At 39.5% G+C, this 26346-nt stretch overlaps 1 protein-coding gene across 1 annotated transcript in view; it reads left to right on the top strand.

Moving 5' to 3' along the window:
• The window catches only part of LOC126413971 (uncharacterized), a 260800-nt gene extending 235091 nt beyond the window's left edge, over positions 1–25709 (top strand). The window contains exons 5-7 of the mRNA XM_050083309.1: positions 21859–22129; positions 22228–22340; positions 24749–25709. Coding sequence (XP_049939266.1) covers positions 21859–22129; positions 22228–22340; positions 24749–24976 — 612 coding nt within the window. The 3' untranslated portion in view covers positions 24977–25709. The remainder of the gene's footprint in view (positions 1–21858; positions 22130–22227; positions 22341–24748) is intronic.
• The last annotated feature ends 637 nt before the right edge of the window (positions 25710–26346 follow it).

The following is a 26346-nucleotide window of genomic DNA, read 5'->3' as shown; positions in this document are numbered from 1 at the left end:
TCATCAATAATACATTCTCCTTCACAATTTACAATAGTCTGCCAACGCTGGAGTAATTTTTCGATTCTACGACTGTAGAAATCACGTGGTTTTGAGGCGAAGAACTCGTCGAGCCATGTTCTGGGCGCATTTTGATTCGGAAAGGAAGGTTATCCGAGAACGGAAAAGGTGGAAATCTCAGTGCGCAAGATCAGGTGAATAAGATGAGTGCGGAATGATTTCTCAACTCAACTCCTATATAGAGTTTTTTATCAATCTAGCAGAATGAGGACTGGCATTATAGTGGGAGTAGCAACAGTTCACGTAGTTTTCTTGGTCGTTGTTCTTGGGCTGCATCTGCAAGATGTCTCAGTTGTTGACAACAAATGTTAGCAATGATGGTTACACATCGGCGAAGCAACTCGTAGCACACCATTCCGTCGCTGTTTCTCCAGATGCATAACGTTATCTGTTATGGATACACGTAGGTCTTCGCACGGGGACTTGTTGCTTTGTTTGGGCCAGGCATTTCTTTATTTTCCTTATGTTAGCATAAAGACGCCATTTCTCATCACTAGCAACTATACAGGATGGAAATGGTGGGTGTTTCTCACGAACCAATTGCTAACGAGCAACATAGATGCACATATCGCTACCTGCAGATTTTTGTGATTTTGGCTTAGAGCACGCAGTATCCATACATCCGATTTTTTAACCTTCCCCACTGCATGCAAATGTTGCACGACGGTGGAGTGACACAGTTCATCACATCTGTCAGTTCTCGAGTACAATGACGTGGATCATTGTGCAAAAAAATGCATTTAAACGATCTTCATCAAATCCCAAAGTTCTTCCTGAACATGGAGATTCACTAATGTCAAAACGATCCTCATTCAGACGAAAAAAAAAAAAAAAAATTTCCTTGTCGTGTTCTGCCCCATGGCATTATCCCCATACATGACGCAAATGTTTATATCTGCCTTTGCTTCTATTACCCCTCTACTGAAATCCAACAGAAGAATATGTCGGAAATGTTCCGATTTCTCCACTTGGCACTGCGTTTTGTAGAGTCCATATTTCCACTTACTTTCTCCAAACGACAGTTTTTAAACTCAGATAGCAACGGTGAACTACAAATTAAAAAAAAAATGACAACCGATAAGTAAACCATAATAGCAACCGCAATACATGCAAAAAGCCGGCCGAAGTGGCCGTGCGGTTAAAGGCGCTGCAGTCTGGAACCGCAAGACCGCTACCGTCGCAGGTTCGAATCCTGCCTCGGGCATGGATGTTTGTGATGTCCTTAGGTTAGTTAGGTTTAACTATTTCTAAGTTCTAGGGGACTAATGACCTCAGCAGTTGAGTCCCATAGTGCTCAGAGCCATTTGAACCATTTTGAACATGCAAAAAAAAACCATACGAACTGAGGCAGCAACCTAATACAACAGCATCATCCTCATAGAACTTCAAATGTTAACCACAAGCTCGTTTATCGTTTAATGACAAGTAATGGTCCACTAACACTACTGGGAGTGCCCCCGAAGTTACTTTTACGTGTGAAGATTTCTTTCCTTTGAGTATGACATGTTTGCCAGAAACTCTTCAGTCCAGTCACGCAGCTGGTCTGACATTCCGTGCGTTCGCATTTTGTTCATTAGGGGGCAGTGTGAATCCCTATCGAACGCCTTCCAGAATTCAACGAACACGACATCTACCTGGGCACCGGTATCTACCGCTTTCTGGGTCTCGTGGACAAGTACTAATATGTAACCTGCAGTAATAAATCATGCATCTTAATTTCGCAAAGCATACAAAACTGACAGGCGCGGGAAGGATAAGGAAAAGGAACATAATGTAAATAAGGAAAATTATCATGCAAGTGTACAACTTAATGTTATACAGAGAACAACAGAATAAGAATGCTTACACACTTTCTGCCATCACCGTAGCTCCAATTGAAATTGATTCGAAAAGATGGGTACTTATGTTGCAAATCATCATGACACTGCACATTGTGGCTGAATAGGCCCATGGTTCGATAGCAGCGGTACCCCATTATAAGATGAAGTTTTTCCAACATTCATCAGTTAGGGATCGTTTCACGTTGGTGGGGGAAGCTTTGATAACTGAGATCAATGTTTCTTAAACTGTATGATATCTTATACCAGACATTAAACTACTAGTCATGGTCGTTTTTATTTTCATTTTAGTTAGATTATCCGTTACATTTACAATTGAATTTTCGGACGACAGCAGCCTTCAAAATAACCACATCAATCAGTTTCCTTTCACTGTAAATGTAGCAATGATAACGGACGCGGTTTTATCCGACTTTTTTAAACCTGTGAATCTAAGAGTTTGCGTTTCACAGCCAGTTGTCGCAAATAATACGACGTGTAGTGGCACAGTAAGTTACTTACAAGGGGTAGCTCGACCCGAAACATAAATAACCAATAGCATTTCATGACAGCGAGAGCCAATAGGATTGCTTCCCTTTGGATGAGCCTATGTGCAGTCTGACGGAGACATTTTTATCATCAGGAGGCAATAAACAACTTTTACGCCATCGGTAAAGAACTTATGGTGTTGGCTTCATGGAAATGGCTGATGATGACTTCGAAGAAATCTTCAATGGCCATATTGACTAGAAAGGATTACGCATCAAGAAATGGTTTAATACATGTGGACGATAAAATAACACACGTGAAGGCACTTATTCGGTTCTCAGGAATAACAATGTATAGCAAGCTTACTTGGGCGGCACGTATTAATACCTTAACTGAAACTAATGAGCAAACGCTTAATATTATTCAGTCACTTACTACACTTACTATAAGATGGGGGGGGGGGGGGGGAGGAGGAGCGCATCCTTCAGTGTTGCTGCTCCTATACCGCTCCCTCATTAGATCCAGACTGGATTATGTAAACACTACACTTACACGATTTGCAAACTCTTGGAGAAGCTGGACAGATTTGAGGAACACTGTAACCGCATCTGCTTAGGAGTGGCGAGGTCCACAACAACAAATGCAATATGGTGAAAGTACAAAAGATGTCCCTTCATATAAGGAGGAAGATATTCATCGAACGATGCATAACGGAGAAAATATTATGCTCACATCATCCAGTACTTCAGATTCTACAGTTGTTCCGTCGCCACTCACGAAATTGAGACAAAAAGCCTTTTGATTTAATTTCGGCATGTTATGATTTGGCAGATGAGTGCAAAGATATTGCCACAAGTATTCAGTAGTCTGTCTACCAATAAGACTAACTCATAATAATGGATCACATCTCATTCCAAACGAAAGAGGGAAAGTCTAGTTTCTTGGGGACCATTACAGCACGGCAAAGACAAATGGAGGAAGTAAGACAATGGGTAATCCACACACACACAGCCGGATCAAAGAAAAGAGCAGAGCCAATATAGGATGTGCTATATTCAGTCCACAACAGCAGATAACCCAAAAATATAAATTACCAGCAACTACCTCCGTGTGTCTGGTGGAAACAATCGCAGTACTAGAGGCGGTACAATGTTACATGATCCAGAAGTACACATTCTATGCAGTAGTATGAGACTCAAAAAGTGTACTTCAAGCAATATCAAGTATAAAACTCTCAAACCACGAGTGAATGTCTACTCTAAGTTTGCTGTCGGTACTATGAGTGCCTCAGAAGCAGGAAAAAAATGCGTTTATGTGGATGAAAGCCCATTGTGGAATCCCAGGTACTGAAAGAGCAGATCAACTGGCAAAGCTGGCTGCTAACAACAGGACACCATTAGACGTTAAGCTTTCCTATACGTAACTGGACAATTTATTCGGAAAAGGGCATTCGAATCCTGGCAGGATGAATGGAGGCACAGCTCACGACACAAAGGATGCGACCATCTTAAATACAACCACGAATTCGGGAACGACCTCGGTTTGAGACCGTTGATGTATCTGAAAAGCGACGTCCACATTAAGCAGATCAAGGTTCGATCATGGGACATTTCCAGAACATTAATGCCGACTGCATATAAACCAAACACTTGCCTGTAATTGAGATGATAAAATCAGGGAGATACGGATCACATATTATTTCAATGCAGAAAATATTGTGAGGCGAGGAACACTTTTCTAGCATTTGTCATCAAGAATAAAATCCCACAACCAATGTCAGTGAGGTCCTTGTTACATGAACCCAACATCAAAACGTACAAACAGGTAATCGAATTTATACCAGGGTTGGAACTTAAACAGTGGCAACTATTTATTCACAACCGATACAAAAGTGTTACATGTTTGCACCTGTTACTGTCCTTCAGGGTAGTCACCAGCGTTGGGTAGAACCCGCTGCCAGCGATGTGGACAGTATTACTGTTTGTCTTTGGAGCATCGACTGCACACAGCTTTGCGAAAGAAGCGGCGACACTTTCTGCGCAACACACCTATCATTTTGCACGACAGTGCGCAGGCGCATACAGCGCAAGCAGTGGCTGCTATGATCGGTCGATGGGACTGGGAAGAACTGTACCATCCACCATACTCCCCGGACTCAAGTCCTTGTGACTTTGGTTTGATTCTGAAGATGGCATTTGCTTCAGAACTGTTCCAGAGATTCGACAGGTAACAGACCGCTCTATTCGCACCATCAACAGAACAGGCTCTGCTAACGGTATACTACGTCTCCCACATCGCTCGCAGCGGGTTCTACACAACGCTAGTGACTCCTTTGAAGGACAGTAACAGGTGCAAATATGTACCTCTTTTGTATCGGTTGTGAATAAATAGTTGCCACTAGAGTTCCAACCCTCATATATAATGGACAGATACAAATATAAAGCTTGATTGCAAACTGTAAGGGTCAGAAAAGCGAAGCACGCCAAAATAAGTGGATATTGAGTGAACAGAGTCATTATTATTACGCAGCAATGACTAAATGATGTCTAACCGAAGTAATTTTTTTTTTGTTTTCTATTGCCTGTGAGTGAAACATTGTGGGAACAATTTGTCAGCAAATGATTCGTGGAATAGTGTATTTTGTCAGTTCGTCCCTGCAGCTATTTTTGTGAAAACGGGGAGGGAAGTAAAACTTGGACCATATTTTCAATAAGCGAGTGCTCCTATTGCTGGCTTCTGCTTCTGGGAACATTCACGTATTATAAAGATTCATCGAAAACTATTCTGTAACTTTTAACAGTCAAAGTATTGTATAGCTGTCTTGGCGAATAGTGTTAGTTGCTACGATTAAGTGTATATTTCGTTTTTAAATGATCATTTATCAAGCCTGAAGTTTGGAATTTATCGTAAAAATCACAGTCGTACAACATAACATCAATGTCTATTCTCTATTTTGCGGAAGTTCCGCCATTTTAACCTTGACTCCCCAATTTTCGGAAGTGTTGTGCGATTCGGTCGCAGCTAAATATTTGCGACAACAAAACACCCCCGGAAATCTGGATATATTCGGGATAAACAGCGAAGTATTTCTGACAAAGAAGACTAGAAATATGATTGTTGCTTGTTTCACTCCATCAGTTAAAGCTGTCCTGTTACATTTATGCCTATCGACACCGTCGAAAATTGTGACGTATTCGGAATACACAGCAACTTATTCGTAACAAGCTAGAAACAAATATCACTGCTGGTTGTTTCACATACAGGTGGTTTATCTTTCGTTTTTTAATCAGACTGAAGTCACAAAACCGAAGAAATTTGTTCCCATTATGTGAATAGCACTGAATACTTTTATTACATGAATAAGAAGTAACCAGAATCTATTAGAAACGCGAAAATGAAATACTTATGTGCAATAGCAGGACGCGAACCTGCTTCCCTCGACAACATAATCACATGTTTCAAACGACAAGACCACATCGTTTATATACAAATTTGGCCTTAATATCTCACGATCTCCAAAAGGCTTTTTACCTTTGATGCGGCCATAATTGACATTTAATTGTAACAAAGTGCACAAGAGTGACGTTTGTCATAAATCTTCAGTGCGCCATCACCTTGAAACGTCATTCTGTCATCAAGGGCGCGCTCCTTCGATAGCTTTTAGGGGCGGGAGGAAGGGGGAGGCAAACTGGGGGATATGAAGTATTGTTATTATTTTGGAAGACGAATAGCGAGTTGAAAGTGGCCATTAAAAAGTTCCGTTAAAAACATGCGTAATATCGACTTTTAGATAATTTGCTTGAAAGAAGAACACCTTTCCCTGAGAGCTAGGGTGGCGCACCCCCCCCCCCGCCCCCCCCCCCCCCTCCCCGCGCACTCCCTTGCTCTAGGGTCAGAGCGCCCTTGGCTGTCAAAACACGGAAGTTATAATACAGCAACAACTGAATACGATGACCCGACCGGACCGGAATGCCGTGAAATCCTATTTCACTGGTTACTCGTGTTTCGACCGAGCTGTCCCTAACGATAAGTCGGTAAGTTGGAAGCACTGTGATACGAGATTGTAACGCAGCAATAGATAGTTTCATTCACCACTGTAAACTCAACACATTCTGCTTCCTGATCAAGGGCTACGTGCAACAATATTCAGCCAAGTAAAGCTGTGAAAAACTCTGCATGCCTCACATGTGTCCCATAGACTGCATCCTAATTTGAAACAGCTAAAAGTCTGAAAGTTCATTTTACTGTTCGAGGTTCTGTTTCCTACTGTTTGCAATAAGTGTTTTAAAGGATAAATGACATATAATTTCAGACTAGCCAAATAACAAAAATGTATCCGTGTCGGTACACTAAGAACAAATATATGGAAACTCAACAAATAACTAAAAGTTCTCTGGTGCTACGTTCAAGAATTTCTATTTAAGGATCATCCGTAATTTCACATGCAACATTCACACTAACAGTCAATAGCTAACACCGAACTTACGAAATCCTGTCACTATTTCCTGACACAGTCAGTCCATAAACAATCTTCATTTCATTAGATGTTCAGTTGGCAGCAGCGTTCGCCGAAAATAACCACACAGTCCGTCACACAGCCACTTCTGCATAATGTGGCAAGCGAAGCTACGACACGCAGAAAGGAAGGCCGGTTTCACTTCTTCAAAATAGCTTACCCGAACTGTCATTTAAGTCAGATATCTTAAACAGCTCAATTTTTAATGGGCCGCTATCTCTTGGTTCTCATCAAAACACATTTTAGCAACATTTTAACAAAATCATCAGAGCCTACATATACACAGCAATATGCACTGGTGGTTCAGTTGTAAGTGGCCTACTGTAGCCGTCGCAAAACAACTTTTTGCTTCAGGTTGCGGGAGCGCGGGCTTCTCTGATTGGCTGGTTGTAGTAACGGCCAGTGACGGATGCACTTGTTCTCGCATAACTAAGAAATTCCCCTTAACTCATCAGCCACGCCTTCTAATGGAATTTATGTTAAATGCTAAACTAATATTCCAAAATTCGAATCTTTATCTGCAGGACTGGCATAAAAATATTGCTTCTCCAACATAATTATCACCTTTTTACACATTTTTACAGTTACTCAGTGTACATGACTCACTACACTATCGCACAATGTTATTTCACAAGCTCAGATACTCTTGATTGCTCAAAAATTCAAGATTCGTTCTTCACACGCAGTTACCATTAACTCCACACACATTTTAATAATATGCAAAACTGTACGTTTTAACTACTAAAATTTTTGTATTTCAAGGAAATTTCTACGTTTCTAAGCTTATGAAAGATATTGTCTTGAAATTTATATTGCTGTCATGTAATTGCATAGTCAAAGTTTCATTAATATCGGACTATGGAAACGAATAAAACTGTAATCACAGTCTGGTGTATGATTTTGTTTCTCCTTACATGCATGAACGCTGCAGCATGTCAGAGGACGCAGTGCAAAGCGCCATCTGGGCCCTTCTCCATACATCGTCTGCAAAGGCCTGAAACTGACTTTTAAGACTGAACTATACGTGGTCTGTCTAAAAAGTATCCGACCTTTGGCCAGAAAAAATATTTCGAATACCTGATGGGGTTGGGACCCTAACCCCTTCAAAGTAGGCCTCTTGTGCTTGCACACACTTAGCCCACCGATCCTTCCACTGCTGGAAGTCTTCTTTTGGAATGGTGTTCAGCTCCATCGTCGTGTTCCGCATTATCTCTTCTTTACTCTCAAAACAGGATTCTTTTAGTGGCGTCTTCAATTTTGGAAACAATCAGAAGTCGCAAGGAACCATGTCTGGAGAGTAGAGAGTTTGGCGAACGCCTGTAATTCCAAGTTTGGCCAAGAAATTTTGAATCAAGTGGGATGAATGAGCGGGGGCGTTGTCGTGATGCAGTTATCAGTTTTTCGCCGTCCACATGTCTGGTCTTTTGCGCCGAACTGAGTCACGGAGTAGCCGGAGAACATCTTGATTGTACTCTTTTGTCACTGTTTGTCCTTCTGGTGCGTATTCGTGATGCACAATTCCACAGACATCAAAGAAGACGGTCAGCATCACCTTGATTTCGCTTTGCACCTGCCGCACTTTCTTCGGCCTTGGAGAATCGGCATGCTTCCGTTGTGAGGACTGTCTTTTTGTTTCTGGGTCGTACCCGTACACCCATGTTTCATCTCCAGTTATCACGGTGTTCAGAAACCCAGTATCAGTGTTGGTAGTGTCCAGAAGGTCCTGTGCAACGTCAAAACGGAGGTCTTTTTGTTTCGGCGACAACAACTTGGGCACGAATTTCGTAGCCACTCGGTGCATGTTTAAATAATCATGCAAAATTGCATGTGCAGAATCTTTACTCACTCCAACATCTTATGAAATCTCCTCCACGGTCAAACTACGATCTGCAATCACCAAATTTTGCACTCTCTCAACAACAGCTGCACTCCGAGTAGTTTGGGGCCTGCCAGAACGCTGGTCACTCTCCGCTGGTGTGTGACCATTTTTGAATCGGTTGAACCACTCCTTAATTTGTGTTACACCCATCGTATCTTCTCCAAACACATGCTGAATCTTACGATTTGTTTCGCTTTGAGAATCACCAAGCTTTTGACAAAATTTGATGCAGTATCTTTGCCTGACACGTTCAGTCATCTTGAGAGAATCGGTAATCCGACGAACACGTCGTGCAGCACCTCACTCAGCAACAGACAGGAGCGACTGACGCACTGGAAGGCGGGAATAAAATTCTTCACGCATGCGCATTAAGCATCTCTTCCTTTACTGTGTACAGTGGCACCGCGCCATCGTCTCTGTTTTGCTCGGGAAAATTAAAGATCGGATACTTTTTATATGGACCTCGTACATTCCTACTCCACAGGCGGTAATTTTAAATAAATCGTCATTAATGAAGTACAGGTTGCAAATAACTGGACGACAGAAGATAGGCTGTTAACAGAACCAAATGTTCGTAGATGGCAACAGACGAAGAATTTATCAAAAATGACTCTTCAACAAACAAAACTTTGAGGGAACCTAAGCAGGAACGGTTTCCTGAATTGTCGTAAAGTTTGCGCGAGAGAAACATATGAAGGGCTCTTGAAATATGGACGAATTTTCCTACAGCAGGTGGCGCGGAATTTAAAGCGAGTACGACGGGCTGGTGCGTGAAGACGAAGACAAGACTTCCTTTATGGCGAAGAACAACACTATGTCAGCGATTTCCGGTGGCATTTGTTTTATTTTAGGGAATACAACACGACCTACGAGTTAGGCAGTGTGTGCAACGCCAATCAGATGCCTATTTTGATATAATTTCAAATGTTACAGACTACCTGAAGGACGTTAAAAGGTCCTCGCCAGAACATCAGTCAGCAAGAAGTCTACAATAACAGTCATTCAGCGTACTCTGACAAATGGTAGGAAGCTGTTCGCAAACGATTCTTCACAGGGAAACCATCCTGAAACTGCCTGTACTTCACATCTTTAGAGGCCAAGAAAGTGGCGAATAACTAAATCATGATTCAGTACCTTAATTAGTTAAAAATAAGAAAATTATCAAAAATTGAGGGGAGGTCTTATATTCAACTCAGCACAACATAATAAGCATGTAATCTATGGCATAGTGGACGTCTACTAATTGTGGGGATACGGGTACGAAACGGAAATCCCGTTAATATTCGAGACGGAAGTCTACATTCCATCACTTCCACACTAATTAGATTTCTATGATTCTGTGCTGAAACCACATTTAATGACCCAATGGAAGTAGTGTTTTGCCCCACATGAGCTGCGATCTCATCATATAAACAAAAGTGCCGGCCGAAGTGGCCGTGCGGTTAAAGGCGCTGCAGTCTGGAACCGCAAGACCGCTACGGTCGCAGGTTCGAATCCTGCCTCGGGCATGGATGTTTGTGATGTCCTTAGGTTAGTTAGGTTTAACTAGTTCTAAGCTCTAGGGGACTAATGACCTCAGCAGTTGAGTCCCATAGTGCTCAGAGCCATTTGAACCATAAACAAAAGTCACGAAGACGCCGCCCTTGAATTTCGGTACCCTGGCTGGTAATGTATCTGTTGGCGTCATCTAGTTCCAGCTCCCATTAAGAATACACCTAAGTCCTGTCTTTCAGGACGAGCTGCTCGGCCAGTGCTAGCGCCGTCGTTTTGTAATTCTACTGATTAGCTAGTGACATTCTGCTTTGTATTTCATGTAGTTTTCATAACATTTACATGCCTGCTTCATGACCTTATAGTTTTTACTAGCGTCAGGTGAAGCACGAACGTATGGCATACAAGAGAAGGGAATTGGTTCCCAAGAGAGAAACGATCAGCTTCTACTATTCGTCCATTCCTAGAAGATTTTCGGAGGGGTGGATGACGGGGGGTGGGGAGAGGGGGGTATGAGGGGGGAGGGGGTAAATGACTGCTTTCCCTCATTGCCTGTCTTCGTTAGGTAGACAGCACTGAAGTTAGCATGCCGTATGTATTTGTACACGAACGCAGACGTAACACACGCAGACGTTAACCACACGCGAAACAAAAATCACGACGAGAACACGCAAGTGCCATAATCTGATTTCCCAGAAACTTAGTTCAGTAGAAGAGGAGTCAAAATAAGCGAACACGTGTGGTCAGTGGTCATAATGTTTTGGATTGTCAGTGTATTTATTATATGATATATGTGTACGGTATTTTCAGGGGTTACGATATTTTTCTATTCTCATATTTTTATATCTAATTCTTATATCAATTTATATATTAATTCTTATATTTTACTCTTGTGTTTATTCTTCAAGAACATTTCGTGTATTCCTTCGGATGATACCGATCGTAGAAACATTTGAATCATAAATCCCGAACACCACGAGCATTGAGCGAAGACAGGTTTGCCGCAGTGACGTTTCTTCGTATGACTCTCACTCGAAAAAGAAACATCTTTAACAATGCTGCAGATTTCACGCGTTGGCGATAATTTCGTGGCGAACCACATACATCCGGATCACGTTACCGAAAACAAGCGCTTTCAATTTATTATGAATCAAGATACACTACAGGAATTTCACCGAAAACAGTTGCAAATAATTTTCTCATTCATTTATTGCTTTTTTTTCAATTCTTTCACCAAGTATACAGTTTGTAGACGACAACGTTATTCAATATGCGTTGGAAAACATTCGTGTGGTAATCATCTACGTACATGGGCAGATAAATGAAAAACAAAAATACGTGCAATAATCGGGTTTGGTACTCGGGGCGCAAAATTGAGAAGTCTCTGCGCCACCACTTCAGCTAAACGATTTATCCGCTGAACTTTGATTGTCCTTTCCTCAGAAACGTTCGAGTATCTACGTATAAGCCGAGACAAGTGCTCGCTTATTTTGACTCCTCTTCCACTGAGTGAAGTTTCTGAGCGATCTTGTTATGGTATTTGCCTTGTTCTCCTCGTCAGTACAGCGAAGACACAGAATGGCAAGAACAATGCCAGTTAACAATGGATTGTATGCTGGTCTAAAGTTTGGCAAAAGCCCGAATATTGGTCCAAAGTTGTACAGCAAAGAGATGTGCAATGCTTATATATGTCGTTGTTGTTCGCCGTCTTGCAACTTGTTACAATTCTGCTGCTCCCATCAGCCAGCAGGCCAAGTGTGGTCTGCGAGTGCGCGATTGGTACAAATCACGGGACGAAGGCTGTCAGCCGCGATGACCTCAGCCAACTTGTGACATCCGCTGCCGCAAGAAGCGCGCCGACCGCAGGGCCTATTGCAACAGTTGAGCGTCACTTTTTTTTTTCTTTGTCCGTAAATACGATGCAGCTGGACGACAAAAATAAATGAAACAACTGAAATCTGTTGTTGTGATCTTCAGTCGGAAACCGGCCTTGTGCAGTTCTCCATGCTAATCTTTCCTGCGCGAGCATCTTCATTTCTGCGTAGTCACTGCAGCCTACGCCCATTTGTGCCTGCTTACTTGGTGTTCCTCTAAAATCCTCCCCCACCCCTCCACACTTCGTTAATTACCAAACTGACAATACCTTGCTGCCTCACAACATGTCCTGGCAATCTATACCTAATTTTAGTCAAGTTGTGCAAGGGTGCCCGTACGAGGGGGCAACGAGAAATATAGTGTACTCAGGTGTTTTTCTTACCAGAAAAGATTTAAAAGTCAGTATAACTGGATTTTTAACAGCTTCAGAAGTGGAGCTTGTTATCGCTGATTACAAGTGTCATTCGTCTTCCACAAGATAAAAAATATTCCATTCTCATTTGTTATTCGAAGCACCCTACTGATCTTCCGCATTCTTCCATAGCACCACATTTCAAAAGCTTATATTCTCTTCATGTCTGAACCGACTGTTGTCCTCGTTTCACTTCCATACAAGGCTACACTCCAGACAAATACCTTCAGAAAAGAGTTCCTAACGTTCAGATTTATATTAGATGTTAACAAATACCTCATTTTCAAAAATTATTTTTCTTCTTATTGCCAGTCTGTACCTTATATCTTCCCTGCTTCACTCATCATCAGTTATTTTCCTGCTCAAATAGTAAAACTCATCAGCTACTTTTAGTGTCTCATTTCCTGATCTAATTCCCTTGGCATAGCATTTGCCTATACGCCATTGCCCTTGTTTTACTTGTCGTGATGTTCACCTTATAATCTCGTTTCAAGGCACTGTCCATTCCGTTCAGCTGCTTTTCCAAGTCCTTAGCCATCTCTTGAGATAATTACAAAGTCATCGGCAAACTTAAAAGTTTTTACTTCTTCTCTGTGAACTTTAAGTCATCCAACTTTTCTTTAGTTTCATTTACTGCCTGCACAATGTACGGTACAGATTGAATGATATCAGGGATAGGCCACAACCTTGTCTCACTCCCTTCACAACCAGTGCTTCCCTTTCATGCTCTTGAACTCTTGTAACTGCTGTCTGGTTACTGGTTTCTCTACAGGCTGTAAATAACATTTTCTTTCTGTATATTATCCATGTTACCTTCAGAATGTCAAGGAGTGTAATCCTGTCAACATTGTCCAAAGCTGTCCCTAAATCTACAAGTTTCCCTTTCTTTTGTCTGTATTCTAAGTTAAGTTTTAGGGTCAGCATTACTTTGCTTATCGCTATATTTCTCAAGAACCTCTAACTCATCCTCCCCATGGTCAACTGTTGTTGTTGTTGCTGTTGTTGTTGCAGCTTCGTCACGGTCATCAGTGCCCGTATATTGATTGTAGGATAGGAATTGGGCTAGAACATACAACATGAGGGTATGCTAAAATACAACAGAAGGTAACATATTATTCTCCTTGTATTCTTTCTCAAATGTTCCGCTAAACAGTGTAACGGAGCAAAGCAATTCAAGGTGGACAATTAACATATTTATATCAGACATGAAGAGCTATGAAGAGAAAAGTGCAGAAACGACAACTGGCTAATGGTGAAGATAAAAACTGGATGAGTCAATCGACCTCTAACATACTAAGATCTTTGCCCTAATAGCCTAGGTGGAAAGGGAGACAAAACACAAAATCGTAAAATACGAGCCACATTCATCTCACTATCACCTAAAATGAAGGGGAGCTCTGCCAGTAAACCATCTTGTATCCCTCGGCGTTCCATAAACTACAGTCATTTACAATATGGCGAACTGGAAACAGTACACCATATGCATCACAGATGGGCAGTTCTTCACGTCTGAGAAGGAAGCCATGGGTCAGAGCACTGTGTCCTACTCGAAGTCGTGTTAAATACATTTCATCACTTCTAACTGATTGGAATGAGGTGCACCACAGCCTCACAGTCCCTTTTATTGATCGCAACTTATTATCCACTATGCCCAGCCTCTTTTCCTCCCAAAGACGCATGACAGACCTTGACAGCAATCTGTGGTCAGCTTCTCAGTCACGGGAACTGACAATGGGCGGGAGAGCAGTGTGCTGACCACATTGCCCTGCATATCCACATCCAGTGATCCCTAAGGTCTGAGAATGACATGGCGGCAGCTCGGTACCATTGAGCCTTCAAGACCTGTTCGTACAATGTTTGGTTTATTTGTGGCCAGCTTCTACCAGGTTTTGCATTCTTTTATAAATAATTTAAGTCACTGTTTCGCAACTTTAACTTACTACACCGATGGTTCAGCAATATTCACATCTGTCAGCACCTGCCCTGTTTGGAACAGGAATTATTGCTTTCTTCTTGTAGTCTGAGGGTATTTCACCTGTCTGCTAGTGAAAAATCCTTGAATCTCTCGTAGTGTTAGAATATATTATTCAAAATAAATAGAGAAAACTAGCTGCAGTGGAAGTTTTCCAGTAGAGTAGACCACTTACTCTTACACACGCTGCCATTGGATGCTATTTAGTCACGCAGATGGAAGAAAATATAAAATATGCATAACTGTTTCAATTAGCGGTCCTCAAAACTGATAAGGAGGTTATGCAGGAAAGGATTTACAGAGCTGTCAGAAGAACCTCACAGTGGTAGGTCTGCTGGCACAGCTTCCATTCTCGGGTAGATGGCAGTTGTGGTAGGCTCCACTGCATCCCATGCTTGTGTTGCATCATTGCCAGGAGAGCTTCTGCGGTATCCCAGTGTGAAAGGGCCCTGAAGCATGCATAATCCAGATGGGCAGATACTTAGGGCACTGAGAGGAAAGGTGGCAATGAGATACCACAATTTGGAAATGCACATAGAAAAGAAAACAAATGTATTGGTTTTTCATTACGTTGGGAAGGTACTACTAACAAAGAAGAGAAACTAGTTCCACTGAAGCTTTTGCTGTTTCTGGAAGAAAAGAACTATAGTCTGATTAAAACTGCTTGATAGTTGACACTTCACATGTTGGAGGTGTCTTCCTCCAATCAGAGTGCTCAGTGTCATCCCAAACTGTTTACTCTTGTCAAACTGCCACAACAAATGGTTAGTTCACTTCCAATTTCTTGTCTGGATATTTTTTGTTGTTGTGTTTGGATCCTGGGTCTGGCCCTTTTATTTTACATTTCATCACACATGATAAACATATCTAAAACAACACTCCCAGAATGGTGGCAACAAAATAACGCACTTCGTACATAGCGCTAGCCAAATGCTACCAGATTCTTTTGCACAAGATGCAGTTCAGCTTCACATATTCAGTTGTTATCATCACAGAGATCAGCTCACAGCAGGTAAGCTTCATATGACACGGCGTGAAACTGAACCTTTTAAAGGCAGCAGATGATCATTGCAACTGGTTGTAGAGATAAACAAATATAACAACATAATCGAAACATTTTCCGTAGTGCAGTGGTGTAGCTAGATTAGATTAGATTAGATTAGTTTTTCGTTCCATAGATCCATGCTGAGGAGATCCTTGTGGATGTGGAACATGTCAATTCCTTTTTTTTTTTTTTTCTTTTAAGCTGAAATAACAATGCTAATAGTATGAATATATACAATACATCATTTGTTTCTATTAAAAAATTCTTCAATGGAGTAGAAGGAGTTGCCCACTAGTAAGTCTTTCAGGCTCCTTTTAAACTGATCTTTATTTGTAACTAAATTTTTTATGTTTGCTGGCAAATTATTGAAGATGAGTGTTCCTGAATAGTGGACCCCTTTTTGAACTAAAGTAAGTGCTTTTAAGTCCTTGTGTAGATCATTTTTGTTCCTGGTATTGTATGTATGAACTGAGCTGTTTGTTGGAAAAAGAGATATATTATTTAGGACAAATTTCATTAAGGAGTATATATACTGAGAGGCAGTAGTTAGTATACCCAGTTCTTTGAAGAGGTTTCTACAGGACGTCCGTAAATTTACTCCACAAATAATACGTATTACACACTTTTGGACTCTGAAAACCTTTTGTTTGACTTGAAGATTTACCCCAAAACATTATACCATATGACATTATGGAATGAAAGTACGCAAGCTTTTTCATTTTTATGTTGCCTATGTCTGCTAACACTCGAATTGCAAACAGATCTGTTAAGGCGTTTCTGCAGTTCTGGGATGTGCTCCTCCCAACTGAATTTATTATCAAGTTGTAATCCCAGGACTTTTAAGACTGTCAACCTCGTATGTATGGTTTCCATTTTTTCCCCCACTTATTTTCCGCATGTGCACACAATGCAATTGGGGTACGTACAACTGCTGCGGTTAATAACAAGTTGTTGTCAGCCATCTTGAACTTTGACAAAAACTTTGATGACAGTGTAATACCCCTTCTAGCGCTATGTCAAAGATCTTTGTCAAATATATTTGACGGAATATTTGATCACATCTTTGATCAAATCTTTGACAAAGACATTTGATAGTGTAATACCGGCCTTAGCAAAAGAAGGTGTTATAGTTTACTTGTAGCACAGAAACTGAAGTTTTTTCTTTCTTGAGTTTGCTTGTATAGGACAGCTTTAATCACCATGAGCAAAGTGAGTGTGATTAAAAGTTCTGCTGCAGCTTGCTCACTACCATTTCCTTGGATACATTGCACATCAAGGGGTTGTATTTAGGTTAGGACACGAGTGTACATTCAGGGCCACAAAATGTGTTGTCTGTTGCAGTTCAGTTACTGATCATTTAAAATCAGCTGTGGACAGAGCATCTCGCATTCCTGCCATACCTGATGGCACCAGCTTCCAACATCACTCCGCATTACATGAACAGCATTTCAGAACTTGTAAAGTGATCTGCCATGTTTGCATGTCACCTTTAACTGAACAGTAGCCAATGTGGCATCACTGCAGCACCAATTCACAGATGTTAACTATGATGTAATTTTAAATGGACTATAGACTAATTATATCCAAACATTGCACTTCGAAGGTACGTACCAACGGTGGTATCTATTTTTTCAGGCGAAAGGTTGTTTTCTCTTTCAAAAATAATTAAAAATTCTCACTGGACTACTACTTTGAAAGGAATAACGGTACTTGTGCCTTATCTGGAATGCAAATTGAAAGTAAAATTGTAGACAGGATTAGTTCTAATGATATTAATTGATGACTCTGCTGAAAAGAAGTAAAGGTATACTGCTACCTTGCTAGTTACATTTATTTTCATGATTTCACAATGAAATACATTTGGTTCTTTTCTTTTTGGACTAGATAGGTTGAAGGGGATACAAGGTGTGAGAACTGGGTGTAGGTAATTAGTAGTGGCTGAAAGTGCAACAACTCTTTAGCTCCTTCAACTACATTTGGGTTTCCAGTACCTAAAAAGTTTGTCATCTGAAACAGGAAGAGTAGAGCCTCATCCAGTGGTATGTCACACTAGAGTCCAGCACACTCCTAAAAAAGTAGATTGTTAACAAAAGTGATTAAAAGAAAAGGATCTTGTTGTTAGGTAGTAGCCATGGCAGGGCTGTGGGCCAGATGGTACAAAACAAATTAGGAATAGGGTAATTACAAGGCCCAAGTATTGAGAAGCCAATTGCTAGTCTTATCCAGGTGACAAAGGATGTAGGCAAGTTGTGCAAGGGTTTTATCAAAGAGGGTCATGTGATCATAGGAGATGGAGCAGTGAACAGGCTGACTAAAGACAGCAATTACAGCATAAGGGGTAACCTGGATGGAATACAAGTAGCAACTTCACACAAATGTACAAGTTTCATGGAAGTCCTGCAGCACCATGACTGCCCTGTGTCAACATTCCTGTGAGCTGTGAGAACATGGAGTTGAGGAAGCTACTGCTCATGTAAATGAAAACTCATGTGAGTGCAGCACCCTTTGCTACAATTGTACTGTCAAACAAAGCAAGATCTCTGTGCTGATGTCAGAGGAGTACCTTCTTCAGCTTAGAGCCAAGATATGGCCAGCCTTTTGTGAAAGAAGTCGCAATAGCAGAAGAGCCTCACAAAATGTTTCAGAATGCACAAAAAATATTGTTACCTTACCACAAAATTAAAGGATAAAGTAGAAGGGCTTCTTGCCTGTTTGGAAAAATTAGAGAGCCCTGAAAAAAAAGTAGACAACCTGTGTCTACCTGAACACCTCGTAAACTACAGGGTTAGAGAAGTTAAATGTAAAAGATCATACTCTAAAATCTTGTTCATGTGGAACTAATATGGAAAAAGGGGAGGTGGGGGTCGGGGCTGTTACATACAGTGTGATTCAGCTGCCCCACCTATGGGTTTAATGCAACTCATAATGCCTTCAAACGACATGCGTGACGTATTCATATTCTCTAACCTGCTGCACACAAACTGTTAGTCCTACAGAAAAAATGGACAGCACCTTTTCGTAGAAAATTTAATGTAGTTACATTTTGTACTGGAATATGTTTTTTGCTGGTGGCCATAGTTTTCAAGTTATTCAAGAAAAACATACTTGAAGGTCACATTTGTATGTTTCCCTTGAATAAATAAAAAACCATGCCTGCCAGCAAAAATGTATCCCAGCACAAAACTTAATTACATTAAATTTCCTACAAAAATGTCCTGTTCATTTTTTCTGTGGGGCTATCAGTTTGCACGTAGTGAGTAGGAGAATATGAAAATCTCGTGCATTGTTTTTGAAGGTGTTGCAGGTTGCATAAAACCCATAGGTAGGGGCAGCTGAATCACCTTGTGCATAAAGACAGAAAACAAGTTCAAAAACATTGAGACTAGTATATTTTGTAGTTATCAGCGCATAGAAGTGTGCACTTGTGAATTAATACTGAAATGCAGATCACTTTCAGTTGTAACTGTGCATAGATCCCCACTGGGAAATTTTGAACTTTTTGTGGGGTGTATGGATTCCTTACCATGCAGTTAATAGGCTGTGATGATTTCAATGTAGCTTTCCCAGAGAACTTGGACAGTAAAATTACCTGAAAACCTTATTTGGATCCTACAATTTGAGTTCAGTAATTACATTTCCAACACAGATATAAAGACAGCAGGACGCTAATTGATAATGTTTTTATTGACGAAGCTCAAAGCAAGAAAATAACTATATGCTCTGCAGCAAATGTTCTCTCTGATTACAATGTACAGTTAGTTAAGATAAATAAGACAGTGTCTTACAGTATAGATTCCCCTCTCTGGAAATAAGTTAGAATAATTAATTATGCCAGGACAAATATTTTTAAGAAAAGTTTACACAAGGTGATGTGGGATGAAATTTATAGTGATTCAAACACTGACACAAAATTTGATCTATTCTGTTATAAATTCACATCATTATTTGAAAATGTCTTTTCTCGTAAACCAATTAGAAAGGACATTAAACAGCCATGAAAAAATCATGGATCACTAGAGGGATTAAAGTATCTCGAGAACAGTATCTGTTGGCAAGAACAAAAACTACTAAGAACAGTTCTTCACAACACAGACCGAAGTCTGTATGAAATTAGTGTAACATGAGACATGATAAAAGGTTTTAAATGAAAGGGCTGTAAATGATTTGTAAAGTAGCAGGTTTGTTTAATAACCATAGTTGAAAATATAGGTACAAGCAGTTCAAGAGAAAAATCAAGTAATATATTGAAAAAGCTACTCATATAAAAAATCAATCATACAGATGTCTCACCCATTTCCCCTTCTAAAATTAAGAAAATTTTATAGTCTCTCATCTAGATCAGATGGTGTTTCCATCACAGTGCTAAGGACTCATTCTAATAAGTGCTATCTTTTCTTAAGTATATAATGCGTCACTATACCTCAAAGTAAAAGAATTTTGTGACTCATACAGTGTAGTAGTAGAGAGCAGTGTTGCCAACATGCAACCAGCCATGCTTGACAAGGTTCTGCATGCACCTACAAAACCGGCAACACAGCAAACATATAGTACTCAAAGAGAACTATGATTGGCTGGCGGCTAGCCCCTCACTCATTGAAACATCAGCCACAAAGTTATTTTCATCAATTTGTAACTCAAGGTAATTACCCAGAGAGATTGAAATATGCCAAGAAGTCAGAAACTACCAATCCAGAATGATATCCTACTTTATTAATAATAATATCCTTAATAAATTACTGTTCAGATTTCAGAAGAGATGATCAACTGAGAATGCCATTTACATGTTCACTCAGCAAATTTTACACGTAAAATGCGTAAATGCTGTGACCGATCAATAGTATTTGACCCTATGTATCACAATATCCTGCTAGATAAACTGAGGTTTTATTGAATTGATGGTGCAGCCACCACTTTAACAAAATGAATGCAGAAAGTTGTACTTAATAATTCAACTAATGTAAGCAGGGGAGAGTCTTCTGACAGGGAGAAATCATTTGTGAGAATCCACAAGGCTCAATATTTGACCCACTACGGTTTATTGTACGTATAAACAACCTTCCATCTAATAAACAGCAAGCACAATTAGTTCTATTTGCACATGACAAAAATACAAACATCGTCAAAAGAAATGGGAATAATGTTCTTAAAAGTTTTGTTGAATAATTTCCTGCAAATGGTCTCACTCTCAATTTCAAAAAGACACAACATTTTCAGTTCTGCATATCTGGAGGTACTACATCAACAGCAAACATAGTGAATGGCAAGGAAATAGTAAGTAGTGCAGAAACTTCAGAAATTTTAGGTGTCTGTATTGATGATAATTTAAACTGAAAAAAAAAAAAAAAAAAAAACTTCTAAAGCAACTCAGTTCAGCCACATTTGCACTTCGAATCACTGCAGATCTTGGGAATAGATAAACACTTCAGTGAATATATGCTGTATATTTTCATTCAATAGTATCTTGTGGAAAAATGTTCTGGAGTAACACATCTCTAAGAAAGAAAATTTTGGTTTCTCAAAACTGTGCTTTAAGAACATGTGGTGCTCACCCAGAAACATCTTGTAGATATCTGTTTCAGGAGTTAGGCATTTTGACTACTGTTTCCCAGCGTATTTATTTCCCCATGAAGTTCATTGTAAATAACACACTACAATTCAAAAGGAACAACGATGTAAATTACTACAATACCAAAAGAAAAAATGACATTTATTTTCCACAATTATGTTGTCTTTAGCACAAAAAGGTGTGCATATTGGTGACACCAAAATTTTTGGTCATTTACTTTCTGTCAGACAGTAAACTTCAATTTGAAAACAAACTGAAAATGTTTCTCCTTGACATCTCCCTCCCTTCTGTACAAGAATTTCTGTTTATGAATATGTTGAAGGTGATGGGTAGAATTTGCTAATTTATATCTATATGTTTTCGAAAAAAGTCAGAAATTAGCCATACTTACAGGAATGTGCAATACGAACATAAAATGACTCTTTGCACACCATTACGGGGAAAGGGGGGGGGGGGGGGGGGTGGCTGTGACAGGGAGTCACATGGAGTGACATACTGTGATCCCCCCCCCCCCCCCCATAACCAAACCCCAGATCTGCACCTGCTGTGATAACTATGCAACCATCATCATCAGTAATGTTATTTTCCTTAAAAATAAAACAGAAAAGTTGAACAATATAATTACTTTTTATTTGTCAGTAGTAACAAATTTAATTAACAAAGTAGTTATAAGAAAAGTATTTGTCACATTGCTAAAATATATATTTTAGTGAAGATAATTTTTCTTCTTTTCTAGCGATTGCGTCACTTTGCTGACTGGTCAACAAATTCTCCAGAGTTTCACATTCTCCATGAAGTGCAAAATGGCTTTGTAGATACATTTATTAAATCCAATCTGTGCAATAAGCGTTTTCTGGACACTACATCAGATGACAGTGAGACAGTGAGTCTTGATCACTGGCTCATACAGTGGAGTAAATTAGTGAAAACTGCCCAGAACTTGTATGACTTTCCTCTCTGGCTGCAATACTTTGCAAAAATTATTTTCCTTGTAATGAACAGAAGTGGTAAGTTTGAATAAACAGTTAAGTTTTGAGAGATAATGTATGAAAATGAAATATTTCACATACTTGTAGGCATTTTCAATATAAATTCTTCCTTGTAGGGTCCGGGATCATCTCAAAGGATGAGCTCAGAATATTCTATTCATCTTTTCTTGGGTTTGAAAAAAAGGATATAGATGAATTCATTGACTTGGCATACGACAATCTGACCTCGGTAAGTTACTATTGGACATATTATTGCAAGAATTAATTGAAAGATAGGTAATAAAAGAATGAGAAGAAAGCTTGTGATAAGGAACATTGCAGAAGCAAATGAATAACATTACTCTAAAATAAGGAAAAACAAGGAAATTGAAAATGTCTCTGAATCTTTAAAATATACAAAATGTTACAGTTCTTAAAGTGTTTATTAAAATGTAGAAATTTCTGCCATTTATTGGATCTGTTTTGGACTACAGTATAACACATTAGCAATTAGTGGTTTATTCCCTACAACTTACCATGACATCCAGACTGCAACAGACATGATAACTACCCCCTGAACCATACTAGTACAATTGCTGTATAATGGTGGAAACAAAAGGATAATTTCTAGTGATGGTCCAATTTCTCTACCTCACATATTCTGAAAACATTTCTTTTCTGCCTGTATGGTCTGTGAGCATTTCGCCTAGAACAGCCTAATGCATGCTCACAATGTGGCTTGCAAAAAGACTTTCATCAGATGAAGGTTTATTTGAACTCCATGATTTGTATACTTAGGAGGTTTGTCCATAAAATAAGATTCCCAGTTATCTTTGACAATGATAAACATGTTTATTGACATTGAACAGTATATAGTGGAAGCTTAGACTTTTGGCATAGTTGCTATTGAGATCAATGCATTTTTGCATGCAGTGTACCATCTTCTGTATGCCTGCATCGTAGAACTCTCACACTAGCTCCTCTCCGGTTGTGGAATGTGTCCCACCCAAGTGTTTCTTCAGTTCAGAGAAGAGATGGAAGTCACTTGGGGCTATGCCAGACTGTAGGGTGTGTGTGTGTGTGTGACAGTATCCCATCCAAATTTTTTGATAAGACTATTTGTGACATGGATGATGTGCAGACAAGTGTTGCAATGATGGAAATGCACTCCCTTTGTGAGCATGCATCTCCTCTTGTTTTGGATCATACGGCAAAGTTTCTTCAACTTTTCACAGTAGTGGTCTGTGTTGATATTTGTACTGGAAGGCAGGAATTCACACAACAAAAACCCCTTTCTATCTGAAAACAAGCTGGCAGACAGTGTTCATTTAAACTTTCGTGGCTTCAGTGACGCTGAATGTTTCCACTGATGAGATTGTTGCTTCATTTCCAGTGTTGTGTAGTGAACCCAGGTCACATCCTCAGTGACAATAGAGTCAAAGAATTCCTTGCCATCAGTTGCATAGGCCTGAAAAAATTTGCGGGCTGCTTCCACACATTTCTGTTTTTGGTCTTCCATAAGTATTCTCGAGACCTACCTTGCACAAATTGTGGCATATCCTAAATGATCTGTCAAAATTTTGTCAATTGTGGTCTTGCTAACATCAAGGATCATCTTGCAGAGCTCTTGAACCATCCCACTTCAATCTTTTAGCATTGCTTCACAATCATTTCGTCCAAAACAGATGGCTGTCCAGAATGCTGTTCATCATGGACATCTGTATGTCTGTCTTTGAATTCTCTGCACCATTTGCACACGTTGTATGCTCAAGCATGTTTCTCTGTAGACTTCACACAGTTGGGAATGAATGTCCACTGGCAAAGTCATTTTTGCACACAAAAAATGAATTACAGAGCATAATTCACACCTGGCCTTAGATGCAAATGAGTGCTCCAGCTGCCAAGCCAAGACTGAGCATTGCACACAACTCGCCGATGTGGGAAATGGGAAACGGAGAACCAAGCTATGCCAACATTATCGGATCACGTGTAACAGCATTCTTCACATCTGGAGGTACTTGGGAACATTATTTTAAGGACAACCCTCATATTTTTATTCATCAAAATTCATTAACCCTTGTCAGCTTAGTCATTGTCCTTTCATCTTTCTTTCCCTGCCACTTCTCTCTTCCATGTCCTTCCCGCTTGCTCCACCTAAGGTAACAACAGCTATAGCAATGAGAAAATCATCAACTTCTTTATGTGTCTATCTGTTGACCAATAGGCTTCTGTATGGTGAATGGTTCTCTGTACTTAAGGCAACTCAGTTTCAGTTATTCATTACAGCTTGTCTTCTGAATTAAACTGAGGTCTCTCTTTTCAATAGAAAATACTGTAATAGCTCATTAAAACAAATAATGTTTATAATTATTGTGTTGTCAACACAACAGATGTTAACCCGTATTTTCCATGCTTTCTTCCTTGCAGTTTCTGGGTATCAAAAATTGGCAATAAAAAAGTAAAGAGGGGTTTAACGAAATAAATGGGTAGAATATGTACCAGAGAGACAATGGAAGGTTCTGGATAAGAGGCAAAAGCAACCCATAATAAAAGTAGATTTCTATCATATAGTCTTAATACAAACATAAGCTTTCAGGTGTGTGTGTGTGTGTGTGTAAATTTCATAGAATTAATTGGTTTCTTTGTTTGATTTTTCAGAATGGTGACTACAAACTCCGCTACTCAATTTATCGTTTGTGTTTCTCGAATTTCCTGTTAGGCCGTTTTCCTCATGGTCCTGGCCAGTTCTTATTTGGAACATACGAAGGAGAAACTAAATACTCAGCAATGTTCCCAATTGACTATAGTGCAATGAACAGCCCACCTGAAGCACTTGAACAATATAGTCCACACAAGAAGAGCAATAGGCACTCAGTTATTGTGTAAAGCACAATATTAACATAAACAAGGTTTGAATATGAAATGTATAAGCATAAACATAATGAGCTTTATGTTTTTTGTGAAACGTATAAATGTTTTACAGATTTCCTAAAAAATTGCCTAAGCGATAGACAAGACAATCTCTGTAAAAGACTGTTGTTGTGTGAGCATTGAGGTGATGAACTATTGTTACCAAAATGAAATATCACTTGTTGAAGTGTTTGGTGCAAACTGGTTTCTCATTCTGGAAGCTAACAGAATAAAACAAACACTGACTTCTGTAACCTCAAACTACATTCAGTATTATGAAAATGATATTTTAGTGCACAAGTAATTTTGTAGGTTATTTCTTTTATTAATGAATGTACATTCCACAGATGATATGCAAAAGTCTTATGAAATATGTGTCATGCAAGGCACATATCTTGCTTTTACCTCAGTTGTCAATGTAAATACACATTTCTTGTGGCACTTAATAAGTATAGTTTATGACACAGATCACAAACGCCATCTCTTTATGATATGTAAGATTACAAGATATTCTGCCTGTTGTGTCTATAGCTTTCTGCATTGTTACTTATTGTCACAGAATTCACTCACATAAAAATGTTATGAGCTTGTACTCACTGACAGCATATGGATTTCGAAAATGACAAGTTTTATTGTAGTGATGAGGTTTATGCTCATGTTTTCCATAACCGTATGTTAGTCTTGTCACCAAACTGTTTCCACCAATTAAAATGTAATATTACACAGTTGTTAAAAGTCACTATTAAAATACTGTTATTTTCTTACTGTTTGTTTTGATGGCAGAGTCATCTCACTGCTCCCAGGATACATTACATGAAACTTTTTGCACAACTTACTCATTTACTCTTTTGCAGTTATAACCTATTCTACTGGTAAGCAGAAACCAATCATATACCTTATTTTAATACATTTGAGTATAATGATACCTACCACCTGCATCACATTGCTATTACAAAGCACCACATTCCTATTAATCCAAAACTATAACTTAACAATTAACCCTTCCATGAGTGATTTTTTTAGTGACTCCATGAAGTTAATTTTTCTTCAATTAGAACTGTGATCTGTTGACTATATTTCTTTTTTGCCAATTTTATTTTTGTTATTTAGGAGTGAACAAAACCTGTGGTGGCCTTTTTCTGAACTGTTATTTTGGTGGGAAGTGTATTTTCCAATGCAGAAGCAACGCTGATCTCACAACAAACAGAAACTCATGTTGTGGCAGTTTTTCATACACATGGTACAGTGTACTACCACAAGATATTATGCATAAATACAGACGGTACGGTGTATTGAAGAAAGCTTTGTAAAACCACTAAGTTGATAGTAAGTATGCTTCCCAAGGG

The sequence above is a fragment of the Schistocerca serialis genome, chromosome 1 (assembly GCF_023864345.2).
Source record: "Schistocerca serialis cubense isolate TAMUIC-IGC-003099 chromosome 1, iqSchSeri2.2, whole genome shotgun sequence".
Lineage (NCBI taxonomy): Eukaryota > Metazoa > Arthropoda > Insecta > Orthoptera > Acrididae > Schistocerca > Schistocerca serialis.
This window is presented reverse-complemented; position numbering and strand designations above follow the sequence as displayed.